General features: G+C 53.7%; 2 protein-coding genes across 3 annotated transcripts; one reads left to right on the forward strand and one right to left on the reverse strand.

Annotated features, from left to right (window-relative positions):
- Window positions 1-71: 71 nt before the first annotated feature.
- Window positions 72-14808, reverse strand: HPS4 (HPS4 biogenesis of lysosomal organelles complex 3 subunit 2). Of its 2 annotated transcripts, none has more exons than XM_064727283.1 (13): window positions 14233-14622; window positions 13690-13780; window positions 12935-13078; window positions 11838-11945; window positions 10656-10772; window positions 10465-10559; window positions 8888-8960; window positions 8178-8211; window positions 7174-7270; window positions 5863-6733; window positions 3446-3578; window positions 3067-3175; window positions 72-1535 (listed from the first exon to the last, which is right to left on the reverse strand). In XM_064727283.1, exons 1-13 carry the CDS (start codon window positions 14250-14252, stop codon window positions 1364-1366), a joined length of 2064 nt encoding a protein of 687 aa, XP_064583353.1. In that variant the 5' UTR covers window positions 14253-14622; the 3' UTR covers window positions 72-1363. The 2 variants fall into 2 exon arrangements, with proteins under 2 accessions (XP_064583353.1, XP_064583352.1); XM_064727282.1 differs by lacking the exon at window positions 14233-14622 and adding an exon at window positions 14665-14808 and having other exon boundaries at window positions 73-1535.
- SRRD (SRR1 domain containing) lies at window positions 14805-17256 on the forward strand. Its single transcript, XM_064727290.1, has 7 exons — window positions 14805-14964; window positions 15035-15075; window positions 15155-15285; window positions 15799-15897; window positions 16155-16309; window positions 16538-16583; window positions 16863-17256. Exons 1-7 carry the CDS (start codon window positions 14828-14830, stop codon window positions 17067-17069), a joined length of 816 nt encoding a protein of 271 aa, XP_064583360.1. The 5' UTR covers window positions 14805-14827; the 3' UTR covers window positions 17070-17256.
- The last annotated feature ends 39 nt before the right edge of the window (window positions 17257-17295 follow it).

Below are 17295 nucleotides of genomic sequence, written 5' to 3' on the forward strand. Positions count from 1 at the left end.
AGTCCTCTGAACTTCCCAGCAGTGCCTGAGGAGCAGCCCTGGGATGACAGAGCAACCTTGGGAATGGTCTGTGCTGGAGTGGGAGCAGAGTTGTGGCAGTGGTGACCTTCCCATGCCCAGCTCTGATTCAGCACCTCCCCACGTTCATGTCTCTGCTCACCATCTCTTGGTGACCCCAGTCACACATCTATCCACCAGGAACCTTCCAAGCAGCTGCTCTGCAGGACTGATTGAACCAACAGGCTCTGCCTGTTCCACCCCAGCACTGCAGGAACCACCCCTGGAGGAGGTAAACAGGGAACAGCTCCCACAGCCCAGCCCATCACACCAGGAAGCACAAACATGACAACAACGTGACTCTGGCTGCTGGGATGAGCCTTGGAGACTCCTTTATTTCCAGAGTCACACTCAGGGGTGTGTCTGCACCAGCAGCAGGGTCCAAACACAGCTATCCATCCCTCAGTGTAAGCAGCCACCTCCACAGGTCCCCCTGGCCACCACGGACTGGGGACACTGTCAGAGCAGAAAGGGGACAGCTGCTGAGGGGATACAAAACCTCTTTGGTCCCATCAGCTAAGAGGCAACTTTGGGGTCTGCAGAGTGTGGGCAAATGGAGCAGTAAGAGCAGTGAAGTGAGGTCCTGCAGGAGGAGGGAGGGAGCACAGGCTGAGGGACACTCCCACCACCACCACCCAGACCCTGTGAGGCTGCACATCCACAAGGAGGGCAGGGCTGGGCTGGACCATCACTGACCAGGGAGGTGTGGAGGGACAGGGACATCCCTCCAGAGCCACCTGTGGTGTAAAAACCTCCTGGGAGCACCCAGAAGGGGACTGTGAGCTCTGCAGCTCTTGCTCTGCTCCCGTGTGACAACAGGCAGGCACTGCTAACCAAGGTAAGGCACAACGTCATGGAAGGATCATTGCCATGGATTAAGGGACAGAAATAAAGCCAAAGTCTGACCAGGGCAAGGGCAGGCACACACAATGGCTGACTGACATGTCTGAAAGGCAGCAGTGCCTGGGGGCTGTGTAACTCAGAGCAAGGTGAGGTTTTACCTCAGATCAAGGCACATGGGGAGTCTGCAGAGCACCAAGGAGTCCCTGTAAAGTCCATGTAAACCAAGAGCCCCAAGATGCTGCATTCTGTCCTCAGTCTTTGGTAAATGCTGTCAGTGACACCTGCACCAGCCCAAAATGTGCTTCAGGAGAGGGCAAGGAGTGTCCCTTCCTCAGGGCCAGGCAGGCTGGAGACCCCAGAGAGGCAGGGCAGTGCCTCCTGCCTCTCTAGGCACAAACAGCTGAGATTTTCCTTACTGGAGATGAACATTCACAGGGCTGAGCCGTTGTCCAAGCACAGCAGCTCACAGCAGGTTCACCCCATGCTTCAGCAGCTTCTGCTTGGCCTTGCTGGGCAGGCTGAAGGCACTGTCATGAGGGTTGGGGACGCCTGAGTTGCGCAGGGGAGCTCCCAGCTGCTGGAAGTAGGTCTCTTGGACAGGATTCCTGCAGGCATACACGGCTGTGGAGGCGTTCCTGGAGGGGCAGGGAGAGGCAGGGGTCAGACTGACAGCTTTGGGCAAGATTCACAGCTGGGCACTGGGATCCCAGGTTTTGAGAGGGATTTTCAGGTGTTTCAGCATGGGAATATGGAGCTAAACAGGCACCAAACACCTGAAGGCCACAGGGAACCAGACCCTGGCATCCTTAAAAGGGACAATGAGATATCACAAAATCATTTAGTTTGGGAAAGACCTCCAAGACCATCAAGTCCAACCTGTGACTGAGTCCAGCTCAGTGCTCTGGACTGGGTGACAAGGTGGGGATTGGTCCCAGGTTGGACATGATGCTCTGGGAGAGCTTTTCCAAACTTAATGATTCTGGGATTCTGTGTTTGGCCACACTCCAAAGCTTCCCCTTGCTGCCAGCCCAGCCCAGCACACCACGAGCCTGGAACACTCCTTGTGCCTGACATTCCTCCTCTGCCACTGCTGCTGGCCACAACCAAATCCCAGCACAGCACCTTGCAGCAGGAACCACTCCTCTCACAGGTGTGATGAAGCTCAGACAAGAGTCAGATTCAGCCACCACCAAAGCTGTGATTAAAAACATTAATTAAGACTAAGAATCCCCCCTCCCAGGGTATTCCCTGCAGGAGGGCTGGCAGGGAGCAAAGCCAAGGACCCTGGATTCCTCCTCGAAGGAGGAAAGCAGCAACTGCTATGTTTGCTGACACCCTTCTGTGACAACTCTCCATAAAAGAAAGCAGTTTTAGTCATCTTGTTACTCAGGCTGATTCACACATGGAGTTGCTTTTTTCGGGGTAACAGGGAACATGCCAGCTTAGCCAGTCAGTTTAGGATTGGATTTAAGCAGCCAGCAAAGCTCATGCTAAACAAGGAATTCTCCAGCACTGAAGTGTGTGATTCACATTCCCTTGGCAAGCAGTGCCAGAGTTACTGTGTAATTCCCAGGAGCATCTTTATTTCATCATGTTTTGGACAAACAAGCAGGACCAGGTGGGTGGAATCTGTGCACTCCCAGCTCAGCTGAGGAAAGGGGTGTCCACTTCAGCCATGGCCTGGCAAAGGGCTCTGGATGTCAGGGAAATCTCTGGGTTTTGGGAAGGGATCTGGCTGGGATAAGACCATCCTTCCTGGTGCATCACAATTGAGTTTGCCATGCACATCACAGAGTGTTTCCAACCCAACAAGCCGTGCAAGAAAACAATATCTAGGTTGCCAATTCTGGGCGCCTCTGGCTCCCTGCCGAGACACAAATTTATTAGGAACAGCTAAATTTAAAACTGTGTCTTAGAACCTTACAGTGCCAGGAACTGGCAATTGTGTGAGTGTTGCATCTTAATCCAAGCCATGGCACCACTCAGCTGTGCCCTCAGCCCACCCTCCTGGTGCCACTGCAGCCTCTCAACATCCAGGAACCCACAATCAAAGGAAATTTAGGGAATAAAGCAACGTGACTGGTCCTTGGGTGTGGTAACAAAACCCAGCCAGGTTTGAAAGGGGTTGTGCCCTTCTGGGGCAGGAGGTTTGTGAGCAGCCCTTACCTGATGATCACCTCTGAGGCCGTGGGGAGCTGGCTGAAGTCGGAGTGGATGAGGGTGGCTGCCCTCAGGAAGTGCCGGTCTAGGGGTCCAGGTGTGTGGGGCAAGTTGGCTAAATAACAGGAGAGAGGGGTGTAAAAACCCATTCTGCAGTGTGCTCCTGTTCATTGAGCAGGAAAAGGCTCTGGAGCTCACCACACACAGCTGCAGAACAGGCTGGGGACACCCTCAACCCCAACAAAGATCCCACAACAGAGCCTTTGATGTGGGGTCTGTGGTGGGAGCTCTGCTGAGAAATGTTGTCTGAGGCATGAGAAAAGGCTCCCATAAACCCCATTCTCCTCATTGCTCCCTCCTGCAGGCCCAGAGGATGAAGGCTCACCTGTGAGGACGTTCTGCACACGGTCATAGTGTGTGAAGCTGTAGTTTGTCCTGGCTGAGGCTGAAGAGTCCTTGGGCAGGGTCTCCCTCAGGTGAACCTCGAGGCCATTTAGGGAGGCCAGGCTGCTGTGGTACTGCAGGCAGAGGGAAAGGAAAAGCTCAGAGCCTCACCTGGGCCTCACCTGGGCTTCAAGGAGGTTCTGGAAGGAGCTCAGGTGACAGAAGGACCGGACCCTTCCTTGCTCTGCTGTCCAGGCTCCCACCTAAAATGGCTGGGAAATTTTGGCATGGAGGGAACAGACAAGTCACAGAGCTCCCAAGGGAGGGAACAGAAAAGTCACAGAGATTCAGAGGCAGTGATGGGGCTCTGGGCAACCTGGTCCAGTGGGAGCTGTCCCTGCCCATGGCAGGGGTTGGAACGGGATGGGCTTTAAGGTCCTTCCCAACCCAAACCAGTCTGGGGTTCTATGACTCAGAAAAGGGCCCTCCAACCTGACAATCAGCCATTAAGGCACCTGATGCTACTAATTACAGGAAAATGCAAGGCCCCATTAATTTACCATCAACCATGACTCTCCAGGGCTCATTTCACATGATTTACAGCCCCAGCAAGGGACATTCCTTTGCTTACACCGGGCAGCACAAACACACACAACAAAGCACTGAATGAATGCCAAGCTGCTATTCTGGATGGATTTTCAGTAGTGCAGAGGCCCTGGTCATGCTGAGGCTCCCTGGGCACAGGCAGGGCACAGGCAGGGGTCCCCCACCACTCCTGGGAAGATTAACTCCATAATCCTCATCCTGCCAATGAGCTTTTCCCTACTGGGGAGAGGATCAAGCCTTTGTTCAGCAGGACGGCAGTGGCTGGCCTATCCTTGACCCCTGTCATGGCACAGATTTTCCTTTCTGTTGCAATGAAATGAAGGGATAAGACCTAAAGAGCAGCAGGAGGCGAGGCCAAGAGCCTCCCACTCCACAGGGAAAGTCTGGGATGGAATCCACCCTCCCAGAGGTTCACAGCTGCACAAGCAGCATATTTTACCCTTCTTTGGTGCCATTTGGGGGCCTCAAAGCATTCAAAAAACACATTAATAGTAACTAAGCTTTGACATCCCTGAGAGTGGAGGGTCATTTTTAACCTACAGATAAACAAAGGGACAGACAAGCTGAGGTTGTGCCTCAAATCCACCAGCAGCAGAGCCCAGCTGCTCCTCCTCCTGGGACAATGGGACATGCAGGGCCCCTCTCCTCAGGGATAACACACCTGCACCCATGGGAAGGTGCAGCAGAAGGGCCCAGGTACAGCTGAATTCCAAAGGAATTGAAAACAAGGGAACGTGAGATGGAAGCAGGATGTCTGGGGAAAGAGGAACCTGAATGGAATGAGGGCTTGTCAGCGCCAGGGCAAGCCCTGGGAAGATGAGCTGTGCAATCCCTGTGCAATAGGGATTCCACTCTCCAGCCTGACAATTCCCACCTGCCTGTGTCCCTCCTGCTGTTCCAGACGAGCAGAAAGGGGACAAAGTGCCATGTCTGGTGCAAAGGGCTCTGCCTGCACCTCAGGGCTCAGCTGATTTGGCAGCAATCCCAAGGCAGGCACATCAGCCCTGCTGTGCAGAGCAGACATTCCCCAGCTCCCAGGTGTCCCACAGCTCCGAGGGGAAGGAGCAACCTTGAGGCTCTGCATTAGTCTGAGCTTCCCTCCACCTTCCAGTCTGGCTGGGGAAGGAAATTAGGTTGTTCCTATGGCAACTGGCATATCAAACAGGGCTCTGCAGCTTTGACTCAGCTCCTGGTAGGGAGGCAGAGGCCAGGCAGCAGCTCTGAAGCTGATGCTTCACAGGAAACATGGGGGGCCAGCACATCCTGCCCCTGCAGGATGGGAGTGGGAGGGAGTCTGGGCACCCAAACCCCACCACAGGGAGATTTGGGGTTGCTCTGGTGTTACCTGGGTGCAGTGCCCACATGGCATCCCTGTCCCCAGCCCCAGGGAGCAGCCTGGAGGCTCCCACAGCCAAGGGATCCCCTCTGGGTCCTGCTGCCAGCCACGGCTGCGGTGCTCCCTGAGGAGAGGCGGTGACACACAGGCTGGGGCTTTAACACACCCTAAAACCACGGAACCCACGGGGATCCCCAGCGAATCCCAGCTCCAGCAGAGGCCCCTGGCAGCCCGCGGGTGTCTGTCACACCCCCACGCTCTGCTCCGAGCCGGCAGTGCCAGACAACAGCAGCAGCACCGGGAGCTGCCTGTGAGACGCGGCTGGCCCCGCTCCGCTCCGCCAGCTCCCACGCAGCCTGCCGAGCCTGCCACAGCTCCCAGCAGGTGATGGAGGCACCAGGAGCACGATTCAGCACTCCCTGCTCAGCTGTGAGCCCCGTGCCCACCAGCATGGGGGGCAGAGCGTTCCCACTCACCACGTCCTGCACGGCACCGTGGTCGCGGCTCAGCCGCTCCTCAGCCAGCAGCGACAGCACCAAGCCCTGGATGCAGTGAATGTAGAGGCTCAGCTGGGCTGGCTCAGCCCCTGTGCCACCCAGCCTGTCCCTGCTGCCTGGACACGGCCTGTCCCCTGCAGGGACGCTGGGCAGAGCCTCCTGGAGCTCTGGGAGCAGTGGCTGCCTCCTGTTGTGGAGCTGTGTGTGTCCAGCAGGGCCTGGACAATCCAAGCCCCAGCTGTGGTCACCCGCTGTGCTGTCACTTCCCCCAGACACACGGTCCTGGCTCGCAGTCCATGGCTTGTCCTCCTCACTGGATTTTCTCAGCTCCTGGGCAGGAGAGGGAACAGCTGGGCTGTGGCTGACTGAAAGGGAATTTTGGGAAGCACAGTGATCAACGTCAGAATGCACAGGGGATTCCCCCTTGTCCTGGCTCTCCTGCTCGCAGAAGTAAGGGTTGGGGAAGGAAAAGCCTTCCAGGTATGGGCCTGTAGTCCAAGTACATTCAGTCTGGAGCGAAGAAGGGCTTGGGAGCTGCTCTGCGTCGCTCTCTGAGGGGAAGGATGTTTTCCTGCTGAGCTCTGAGTTTTCACTGCCTGCTTCACTCAGGTTTGCAGCTGAAGAATTCTTTGTGCCGGCTCCCATTCCAGAAAAGTCCATCAGAGGACTTGCAGGGCTGCTCAGCTGCACAGCATCTCCAGGGGCAGATGTTTCTGATGCATCCTCATGGGACTTCTGCACAGAGATTCCATCCAGGGCTTGGTTTTCATGAGCATCTGTTGATTCTGGAGCTGCCTGGGAGCAGAGAGCACTCTCCTCTCCTCTGGGGTCTGCTGGGGACATGGGTGACCTAGTGGGAGATGACAAGTGGATGAAACACTGAGCAGGATCTCATAGCTGCTAACCCCACTGGCTCCTGGCACTGATCAATGTCTGATCCCTGATCAATGGCTGATCCATCCCCTGCTACAAAGAGACCTGGGAAAAGGATGGGCCGAGGTCTGACACAGGTGAAAAGCCTGGGAATCTCACCCTGCAGGCTCCTGGGAATGTCCCTGCCTTGTCCACAAAGCAGTGCTTGAGGGCCAAGAGCTCCCAGCTGGTCTGGGGAAGCAGCTCTGCTCCAGGCTGCTCCCAGCAGGGATTTGGATATGGAATTCTGCCCAGCCTGAGGGGCTCAGGGAGCTCCAAAGGCAGTGACAGAGCCTGAGTTAGCTCCAGGGAAACCAGTGACAATGACAACAGGGACACAGTGTGAGCTCCTGCCCCTGGGTCAGGCTGGTTTCCTACCTGGCCATCCACTCCACGGGGAAGTCCTGGAGAGCAGAGACCTCCTCTGCAGTGAGGAACACCGGCAGCACTCGGACACCCGGCGGCAGCAGAGGGTCTGCAAGAGCAGGGGAGGATTCAACAAACAATCCTTCTGACAGGATTTTTCGTAAAATATGAATTATGAAATATTTTTCAGAAAATCCTTTTGACAGGATTTTTTCTCCTGAGAAGCTGAGAGGCCTCAGAAACAAAATGTAAACAATAATTATCTGCTGCTGTGGAATGCAACAGGTGCATCTGTGATTGGTCCATGTGAGTTGTTTCTACTTGATGACCAATCAGAGGTTCAGCTGTACTGGGACTCTGGTGAGTCACAAGATTTTATTATCATTCTTTTCTATTCCTTTCTAGCCTTCTGATGAAATCCTTTTTTCTATTCTTTTAGTATAGTTTTAACATAAAAATTTCTCTTAATTATATATCATAAAATAATAAATCAGCCTTCTGAAACATGGAGTCAAGGTTCTCATCTCTTTCCTTATTCTGGGACCCCTGCAAACACCACCACACCAAACTCCATGATCCTGCATCCCAATTGAGCTGGGCAGCCTGTTCCCAGCATTTTCCCATCCCTCCATGCCTGACACAGTTAAATTTCCCCTCAGTGTTTCCATCCTGGCAGATCATCCCCACACTGATGCTGAGAGAGAGGGGATGGCTGGAGGTTTGGACTGCAAGCACCAGCCATCTGTTGTCAGGGGCTGGCAGTGGCCAAGTGGCCACATGGGGAGCTGGAACTAAGGCTGGGAATCTGCAGAATCTGGAATCAAACCCAAAAGAGCAAACCCCAGCAGAAGGAGCTGGTTCTGATCACACAGCACAGGCTGGCTGGTGGCAGCAACACCCTCTGGGATATTCTGGAGCTCCTCCAGCACCCAGCACAGCTTGGGTGTGAATCCCAGAGAGCCAGCCCGTGCTCCCATGCAGGGAAGGCAGCTCAAAGGATGCAGCTGGATGCTCACCAGGCTCCTGCAGCTCCTCAGCTCCAGGCTCACTCTGCAACAAAAGCCAAAAATCAGCTCTGTGCATCGATCAGGGACACCAGAACACCTTTGTCACCCTCCCAGTCCCCCAAGGTTGCAGCAGACCCCACATCACCCTCCCAGCAAACTCTGGGACTCTTCAGTGCTGCAAAGTGTTTTGGTCCTTAGGGAGCTCTCAAAGCCAAGGGGAGCTTCCCAAGAACCAAAATACACCTAAAATTCAGGACAGAGCCCAGATTTATCATCACCACCTGCTCAGGGAACAGAAATTCCCTTCATTCAAGCAGAAGAAAAGCAAAGGTTGCCTTTATATCTGCATACTGATGGCTTTTATAGAACATCTTGATCACATACATAGTAATTTTTGACAAGTTTTAAAGCAAATGAAAACTGCTGTTTGTCAGAGACTCATTTGGTGGATTTCCCAGTAAATACCAAAACTTGTGTAAAAAGCCAGTCAAAACATCACATAAATGAGGACTCATGAATTCAGTAAGACTGAAAAAAGAAAGCTAATTCCTAGTGCAGAAATATTGGAACCTTTTTAAATCATGACTAATAAAAGCTTTAAGCATCATCACCAATATTTGTCCTTCCCCATGGTGGCCCATGCCAGATCTGTGAGACAAGAGCTCCCACAGCACATCCTCACAGGAATCTGCCTGCAGGGAACGTGTTCAGTGCCGTACCTGCCCTGGGGACCGGCTGCCCTGCAGGAGGACTTTGGCAGTGAGTGGAGGTGGCAGCTGGGTGCTCACAATCCTGAAAGGACAAAGCAAAGTCAGACAAGCACAGAATGGCTTGGCTTGACAGGGAACTTAGAGATCAACAGCTTAGACAACTCTGATGGCATTTGGTGACAAAATGTCTCTGCCAGACAGACCAGAGGCACAGGGTGACACACCCTGGTGCAGGACAAGGCTCCCAAGTCCCTCCTCAAGTCAAATGCCCAGGTCCCTTCGCTCTCAGGTGCTGCAGTGACTCACTCTAGTGTCCTGCCTGCAGCTATGAGGTCACTCCCTGGCAGATGCTCTCCCTGTGGCACATTTCCAGTGCCTGTAAAAGGTGTCACTGGAACAGCTCATGCCAATAAAAAATGGCACTTGAGCGCTGCTGCCAAGGAATTCTCGGAATTCCCCACCTCCTGTCTTTCAGGGCCACCTTGGAGGCTTTCCTTGAAGTCATTCAGTCATCTTTGATGGAAGGAAGCTGGAATTTCTTGTGGGGAATCCTGGTTCATCCCCCTGTGCACCTCCTGTCAGCACAGACAGTGGTGCTGGGCAGCAGGTCAGACAAACCCAGGGACACACCTGCACTGAAGTGCACACCTGCAGAGGGAACACTGCTGGGAGAGCACAACATCCACTCATCTCCCTTTTCCTGGGTGACTTCTCCCTAAAAATTCTCATAAATTCAGTCCTCACACCCTGCTGAGTATCAAAAACCAGCAGATTTTTACTAAGACCCCAATCTTGAACTCCTTCATGATGATGAACACAGATAACCTTGGAGAGACTGCTCACAAGGGCCTGGAGTGGCAGGATAGGGGGACAATGGACTCAAATTACTACAGGGAGGGGTTAGATGGGATATTTGGAAGGAATTCTTCCCATGAGGGTGGTGAGTGTCACTACAGGACACGAAAAAACACAAGCGCATGCCGCTGTTCTCAAGGTGAAGGAAAAAAGGGAAGTTTATTTTCTGACTCTAACATTTATAGTTTTCCAAGAGAGACAGTGGATTGGAGGGTGACAGTGCCACCTCTACAATGACACTGGTCAAACCAACAGCCCATCAACTTCCTCCTCCTCCATAAAGGAGTGCAAAACAATGAGTTATTTACAGAAAGTGTGTGAGAAAGTTCACTGCAAGAATGTCAACATCAGAAGGCTTAGAAAATCTTAAAAAACCAGGGTGACACGGTGAGGCCTTGGCATAGGATGCCCAGAGAAGCTGGGGCTGCCTTCGAATCCTTGGAAGTGTCCAAGGCCAGGTTGGATGAGATTTAAAGCAACATGGGCTAGTGGAAAGTGCCCTGCCCATGGCAGGGGGTGGAACAGGATGGGATTTAAGATCCCTTCCAATCCAAGCCATTCCATGATTCCACAAATCCACAAACCACTGAGTCTCAGTGACCACAGACAGCCAGGGACTGCCTGGCCTGAAGCTCTTGAACAACCAAGAGCAGCCCTGGATGCACTCCAGGATCCAAGCCCTGGAAGGGGGTGGATTTAACCCTTCAGGGAACAAACACCTGGTTACTTACAAGCCTTTGTAGAGGATGCAGCCTGCCAGGACATGGGGAGAGCGCTGGCACGTCTGCAGGATGAGAGCTGCCTTCAGCAGAAGCAGGGGATCCACCTGGGCAGAGAGAACGAGTGAGGCCACAAAATCCTGGGAAAGCAGCAAATAAACAAACACAGTGGCACTGGGGCACTGCACAGGACAGGCTCTTACCTTGGTTTTGTCCAGATGCCAGAGAGAATTGAAAATCCTGTGGAGGTCACTGGTGTTTTTTTGGATGTGCTCAATGTACCTGTCCCACTCCCTGCTCAGCTCCTCCTGGGAAAATGTCTGTGGGTGACAAAACCCCCCACAAACACTGTCACGGCAAAGGATCCATGCACTTGGGATGGGAGATCCAATCCACAGGGCCAGGATAAGGTCAGGGAAAGGTGGAGACAATATTGAGGGGAAACTCTTTAGGGTGAACATCTGGGGAAGGGTCAGCAGAGCCCCACAGGACCTTGGAGCAATGGTGGGGATGACCTGCTCACTTTTCCAGGTCCCACTTCTTGCATCTGTGACCCTTGGCAGGAGAAAGGGAACACAAGGGAACACTGCAGAACTGGGACACCATGGGAACTGTTTAAATTACCCAAAATCACCATGCCCCCAGTCTCTCATTATCATGTCTCAGTCTCTTGTTACCATGTCCCCTTGTTACCATGTCCCCAGTCCCTCGCTACAATGTCCCAGTCCCTTGTTACTGTGTCCCCACATCCCCAGTCCCTGGTTACCACATCCCAGTCTCTCCTTACCGTGTCCTCATGTCCCCAGTCCCTGGTTACCGTGCCCCAGTCCCTTGTTACTGTGTCCCCATGTCTCCAGTCCCTCACTACAATGTCCCCGTCTCTTGTTATTGTATCCCGGTCCCTCATTACCATGTCCCAGTCTCTCCTTACCATGTCCCCATGCCCTCAGTCCCTCATTACCATGTCCCAGTCTCTTGTCACCCTGTCCCCACACGCCCAGTCCCTCATTACCATGTCCCAGTCTCTTGTTACAGTGTCCCCATGTCCCTAGTCCTTGCTTACCATGTCCTCAGTCCCTCATTACCATGTCCCAGTCCCTGGTCACCCTGTCCCCATGTCCCCACTCCCTCATTACCATGTTCCAGTCTCTTTTTACCATGTCCCAGTCCTTGGTTACTGTGTCCCAGTCTCTTGTCACCCTGTCCCCACGCCCCCAGTCCCTGGTTACCATGTCCCAGTCCCTGGTTGTTGTATCCCAGTCCCTTGTCCCCCTGTCCCCATGCCCCCAGTCCCTGGTTACTGTATCCCAGTCTCTTGTTACCGTGTCCCAGTCCCTGATTACCATGTCCCAGTCCCTTGTCCCCCTGTCCCAGTCCCCGGTTACCGTGTATGCCCCGCGCACGGGGCCGTGGTAGAAGGTGAAGAGGCCGATGAGCTGCTCCAGGAGGCGCCGGCAGCTCACGTCAGGCAGCTCCACAGCACAGCCCAGGACCTGCAGCACACACAGCAGGGCATGCGGGAGGTTGTCAGACAGAACTCGGGCACGACAAGTGAGAACAGCTCTCATCACTTTCACACAAGGACAGGCAGCTCTGTGCAGGCAGACACCCCTCAGAATCACAGTGACAGGAAAAGGAAATGCAAACATACCCACACAAGAGCCCTGGCACAGACAGGATAAATATCAGAAATGCAGAGCTTCAGACACACTCCCTTCCCACGTTAGATGACCTAACTTGGTGCTTTAATAGCTAAGAACATTTTCCTCAAAATAAGTACTTCAAAACATTCTAATTAACTCATTATTTATATTATGATGATGCTCCATCTAGTTTTTGAGTTGCTGAAACAGAAGCAGCAGTGCCAGTTAAATGGGACTGGCTGGCCTCAGCCCAGTTCCCAGAGGATGGTTTGGGGCACTTTTGTCACAACTGCCACACGCTGCTCTTTATATTCTAAATGTCTGTGGACACTGACAAAGCTCTGGGGATGCTGAGGGTGAGAAGAAAAGAACAATCAGACTATCAAACAGTGACTGTGTCCTTAAAAACTGCAGCACATGGAATCCTGTTATCCCCCATTCCTGGAAGTGTCCAGGGCCAGGTTGGACTGGGATAGTGGAAGGTGTCCCTGACCATGGCAGGGGATGGAACTGGGTGAGCTTTAAGGTCCCTTCCAACCCAAACCAGTCTGGGATTTTGGGATTCTGTTTCCAGCTGGGAACATCATCAGAAATCCCTTTGGGTGTGGGCACAGAAATGAGGTACTTGAAATTTTTCTGCAGGAAGCTGAAGTGACTGCCAGGCCTCAGAAAACAGAATTTAAGTTATGAATGAAATGAAATTTGTGCACTGCAAGGACCATCCCCGGCTCCCCCTGGGTGCAGCCCACACCCTGATAAATAAACCCTCATTGTCTGACCCCATCCTTCAGCCCCTGGCTGTTTTCACTCTGTGACTGCTCTGCGCCTCCTGAACTCACCCACAGAAAGTCTCCATCCACCACCACGGCAAACTTGAGCTTCCTGAGGCGGACCAGGCTGGGAGGGGCCCCGGAGATCTCGGTGAGGCAGCGAACAACCCCGGCCATCTGCCCACACAGCAGCTCCTGCTGCTCTGGCATGGTCTGCCAGGGAGAAAAGGCTTTAACTTCCCAGTAAAAGAACTCAGGAAAAAAAGAATCACTGATGGTTTTAGGTATAAATAAAAAGTAATTATCATTTAAACTCAATTTGCAGAAAGGTTTGTAAGGAATTGGCAGAGACTGCCCAGGGCAGTGGTGGAGTCACCATCCCTGCAAATGTCCAGAAAATGTGTGGGTGTGACACTTGGGGACAAGGTTTAGTGTTGCTGGGTTCATGGTTGGACTTGATTTTATTCCAACCTTAACAACTCTGGGATTCTATAAATCAATCGCAGTAGAACAGGGAAATTTCTGGAGGAAAAATAATTGGATTGCTTTTCCCAGGCAGCACAGGGGCCTGGGGCTTATGGAGAGGAACTTTCATCCCTGGTGTGTTTATTCATGTCACCAGGACAGAGCTGGATTGTGCTGTCCTGTGCCCTGAGAGCCCAGCCCTGCTCCACCTGGAGCTAACTGATAATTGGGATTTCTTTAAAAAATTCTTAAAACTTTTATGACTACTAAGTAAGAATTAATCCAAATCACCTGGAAGCCTGACCCCTCCCAATCCAGACTGATCAGCAACCCTTTACAGGTAATAAAGCAGACATTACCTGGGGAGGGTAAAAATAACAGATGCCAGCACTTGTAGGATCCCCTTCCTCCTTCACTTTTGAGCCATCATAAAGGAAAAAGTAATTCCACCTAAAAAACATTGGCAGAAATGATTGTGTATTTGAAAACAGTTACCCTTCTCCCTCTCCTGTCTATTTCTACAGAAGAGCAACAAAAAGTTATGGTAAATGGAGAGATTGATTCTTTGCACTATCACACCGAGTTTACACCCAAAAGCAGCACCAAAAAGGTCCCTCACGACTAAATTTGACCACTTCTGTGAGTTTAGAATAGGTTCTATAACTCCAACTCTCAGACACGTGGAGGGAGAACTGGAAATACAGTGAATTTGTGGGACATTGCACCCCCATCACACGGGATAATTATAATTAAGAGAGTACAATAATTATTATAATTATCGAGAATTATTATATATGTGCATCCCAAACAGCTCCCGGGTGCTGCTTGCACCCAAAAACTCCCAAGAAGCAGGAGACATCTGACGATGTGATATCATCCTGCTCAGAATTTCTTGAACGCACTTATTCAGAACACTCTCCATCCTGTCCTGTCAGTCAGCACAAGCTCGGAACGAGTTTCGTGCGGGAGTTTTCCCCATAGGACCAGCCCGGGTCTGGAACGAGTTTCGTGCGGATATTTCCCCATAGGACCAGCCCGGGTCTGGAACGAGCTTGTTGCGGGATTTTCCCCGTAGGACCAGCCCGGGTCTGGAGCACCGGCTGGCTCAGAGTTGGCACCAGTTGGCACCGAGGAAGCAGCGCAGCTGCCGGGCAGGGAGCGGGAGGCTGGATCCGCTCCCGGACCGCCCCTCCACGGCCCGGGACGGAGCTGCTGAGCCCCGGGAGCTGCCAGACCTCTCACCCACAACCGGGGGCAGATCCAGCGAAGGGCCGGAGGTGCTTCCCGGGGACTGGCACGGGATGAGGCGGGCGGGGAGCGGGGAAGGGGCTCACCATGGCGCGGGGCCAGGCGTGGCGGGGCGGGCCATGGCTGCGGGGCTGCGGCGGCCCGGGGATGCTCCGCGCCGTTCCGGGATGCTCCGGGATCCCCCCGCTCGCTCCCGCCGCCGGTTCCGGGCGCGCCCCCGGTCCCGTGACCGCGCACGTGACCGCGCGCATGGCGGCGCTGGCGGGAGGGCGGCGAGCGGGGCGCGCCCGGCGGCGGCGGGGCAAGAAGGAGGAGGATGATGAGGAGGAGGAAGGGGAAGGCGGCCCCGGAATAGAAGCGGTGCTGCGGCGGCTGCGAGAGGCGCGGTGAGTGCCCGGCCCCGGTCCGTGTGTTCTCCCCCTACCGGGCCCCGCTAACGACGCGCTCTCCCCGCAGGGACGATCTGCTGAGCTCCGGCTTCTGGGCGGCGAGCGCCGGTGAGTGCGGGGAGCGGGGGGTGCGGGACAGCGGGGACAGCGAGCCCCGGCCCCGCCGCGCTGACCCCGCCGCCCGCAGGAGCCGTGCGGGCCCCGCTGAGCTCGGAGCCACCCGCCCGCTGCGTGTGCTACGGGCTGGGCCGCTTCGGGCGCTGCCCCATCGCCCGCTACCAGCTCGCCTTCCTGCTGCTGCTGCTGGACGAGCTGAGGGTGAGCACCGGCCCCGGGGGGAGCATGGGGGCAGCACCGGGCCGTGCTAACGCTGAGACAGAATAGAAATCCATTTTGATTTAGGTGAAATGTACATCTTTGAGTCTGTGGTTAGAAAGCATAGCTATGTAGCCTGACTGCAAAGCCTAGGCTCAGAGAAACTGCTTCAGTGAAGGACAGAGATAAGGCGGGAGACAGAGGGTGATAAAGAGACACAGAAAGACTGCTGTGAGAGCAGGTCAACCTGACCTAGCAATTCTTTCTGATAGAGAAGAACTAGCTGCAAATGCCACGCGAAATTCGTAAAAATGAATATGTATGAACCTAGTGTGAAATTGTATGCCTATGTATTTGAGAGGGGGATAAAAAGGGACCTGAAGTTCCTAGAAGTACGCATGTCTTTTAAGGAGAGTAATCTCCACATGCGTCCGGCGCTGTAATAATAAACATACCGGCTTTACAACTTTCACAAAGCTGTGGAGTTTTTGGTTATCTCTGCCGCTGTCCCCGCAGGTGCCGCCCGCACGCTGTGCACTGTTCGACCCGGCCTTCTCAGCGCGGGAGGCGGCGGCGCTGCGAGCGCTGGGGCTGTGCCTGCTCCCCGAGAATGAGGTGAGGACACCCCCGGCTCACACTGTGAGCGCTGGGGCTGTGCCTGCTCCCCGAGAATGAGGTGAGGACACCCCGGGTCACACCGTGAGTGCTGGGGCTGTGCCTGCTCCCCGAGAATGAGGTGAGGACACCCCGGGTCACACCGTGAGCGCTGGGGCTGTGCCTGCTCCCCGAGAATGAGGTGAGGGCACCCCCGGGGAACAATGCGGGACCCGCAGATGGGGCTTGGCCGTGATGGGCTCGGTATTCCCGGGCAGGAAGGGAAGCACGGCATCGAGGGTGTGACCACACTGTTCTACATGGTGCACTGCGGGAAGGCCCTGTACAACAACTTGCTGTGGAGCAACTGGAGCCCAGCGGCGCTCTCCAAGCTGGTCATCATCGGGAACAGCTTCCGAGGGATCGAGGAGAGGTCTGGGCACAGCCTGGACAGGCTCTAGTGCCTCCCACCCTGCTTTCCTCTTCTCTGTCCCCCTACTTTATTGCCTCTTAACAGAAATTTCCCTGTTTTGTGCATTTTTGCTGCCATAGTTTTCAGTCATGAGCCCTTTCCCCTCTCCTCTGTCCCACCCCCATGCAGAAAACCTGTCTAAATCCCCAGGAATGTTGTGTCTAACGTGGACATCTTGTGTTATTGCAGATTGCTGTCCAGAATCTTGGAGAGAGATTATTCTTACATAGCAAAGGTGAGGCAACAGTTTAACATTATCATTCCATGTTGACAACACACCTTTTAATGAGAAAGGAAATTAACTGCCATTGGAAAGAGGAGGGAGTTATTTTCAAAAGCTTTTTCCTAGACACTGTAATATAAAAGCTAATCACTGTAGGATTGTTGAACATCTGCAGAACATCCTGCACACAGGGGCTGAGGGTAATGCAACACCATTCTCCTCCTCACTGGCTCAGCTCTGCAGGAAGGGGCTGCTGCATTGTCTGTAACTTTTTCCCCAAATGATCTTTAGGTCTTGAAAGGAGTGGAGGAAGTGGCACTCCCCAGTCACCCACGCTACCTGGACACCTTCAATGACACCTCTGTGCACTGGTTTCCCTTGGATAAACTGCAGGAGCTCTCCCCTGAGGTCTGGGACTTTGTGGAAGAGCCAATGTACCAAGATTGTGAGGACCTGGAGATCATCAGGAAGGGGGAGGAAGCTACTGCCAAGTCCTGACCATCCCTGTGGTGGCAGGGCTGGGATCCACATCTCTTCCCATGGAAGCTTCTGTGCACCTAAGATGGAGCTCAAGTAGCAACTGTGGCATCAGGCTCTGTCCAAAATGGCAGCACCTGGATGCTGAGGTGATGGGACATTTTTGTATTTTATTTAATAAAAAAGTAAAGCTGAGCTTTGATTTACACTCACTGAACTCCAGCAAACTGATTCCACCAAAACCTGC

Source organism: Zonotrichia leucophrys, chromosome 15 (assembly GCF_028769735.1).
Source record: "Zonotrichia leucophrys gambelii isolate GWCS_2022_RI chromosome 15, RI_Zleu_2.0, whole genome shotgun sequence".
NCBI classification, from domain to species: domain Eukaryota; kingdom Metazoa; phylum Chordata; class Aves; order Passeriformes; family Passerellidae; genus Zonotrichia; species Zonotrichia leucophrys.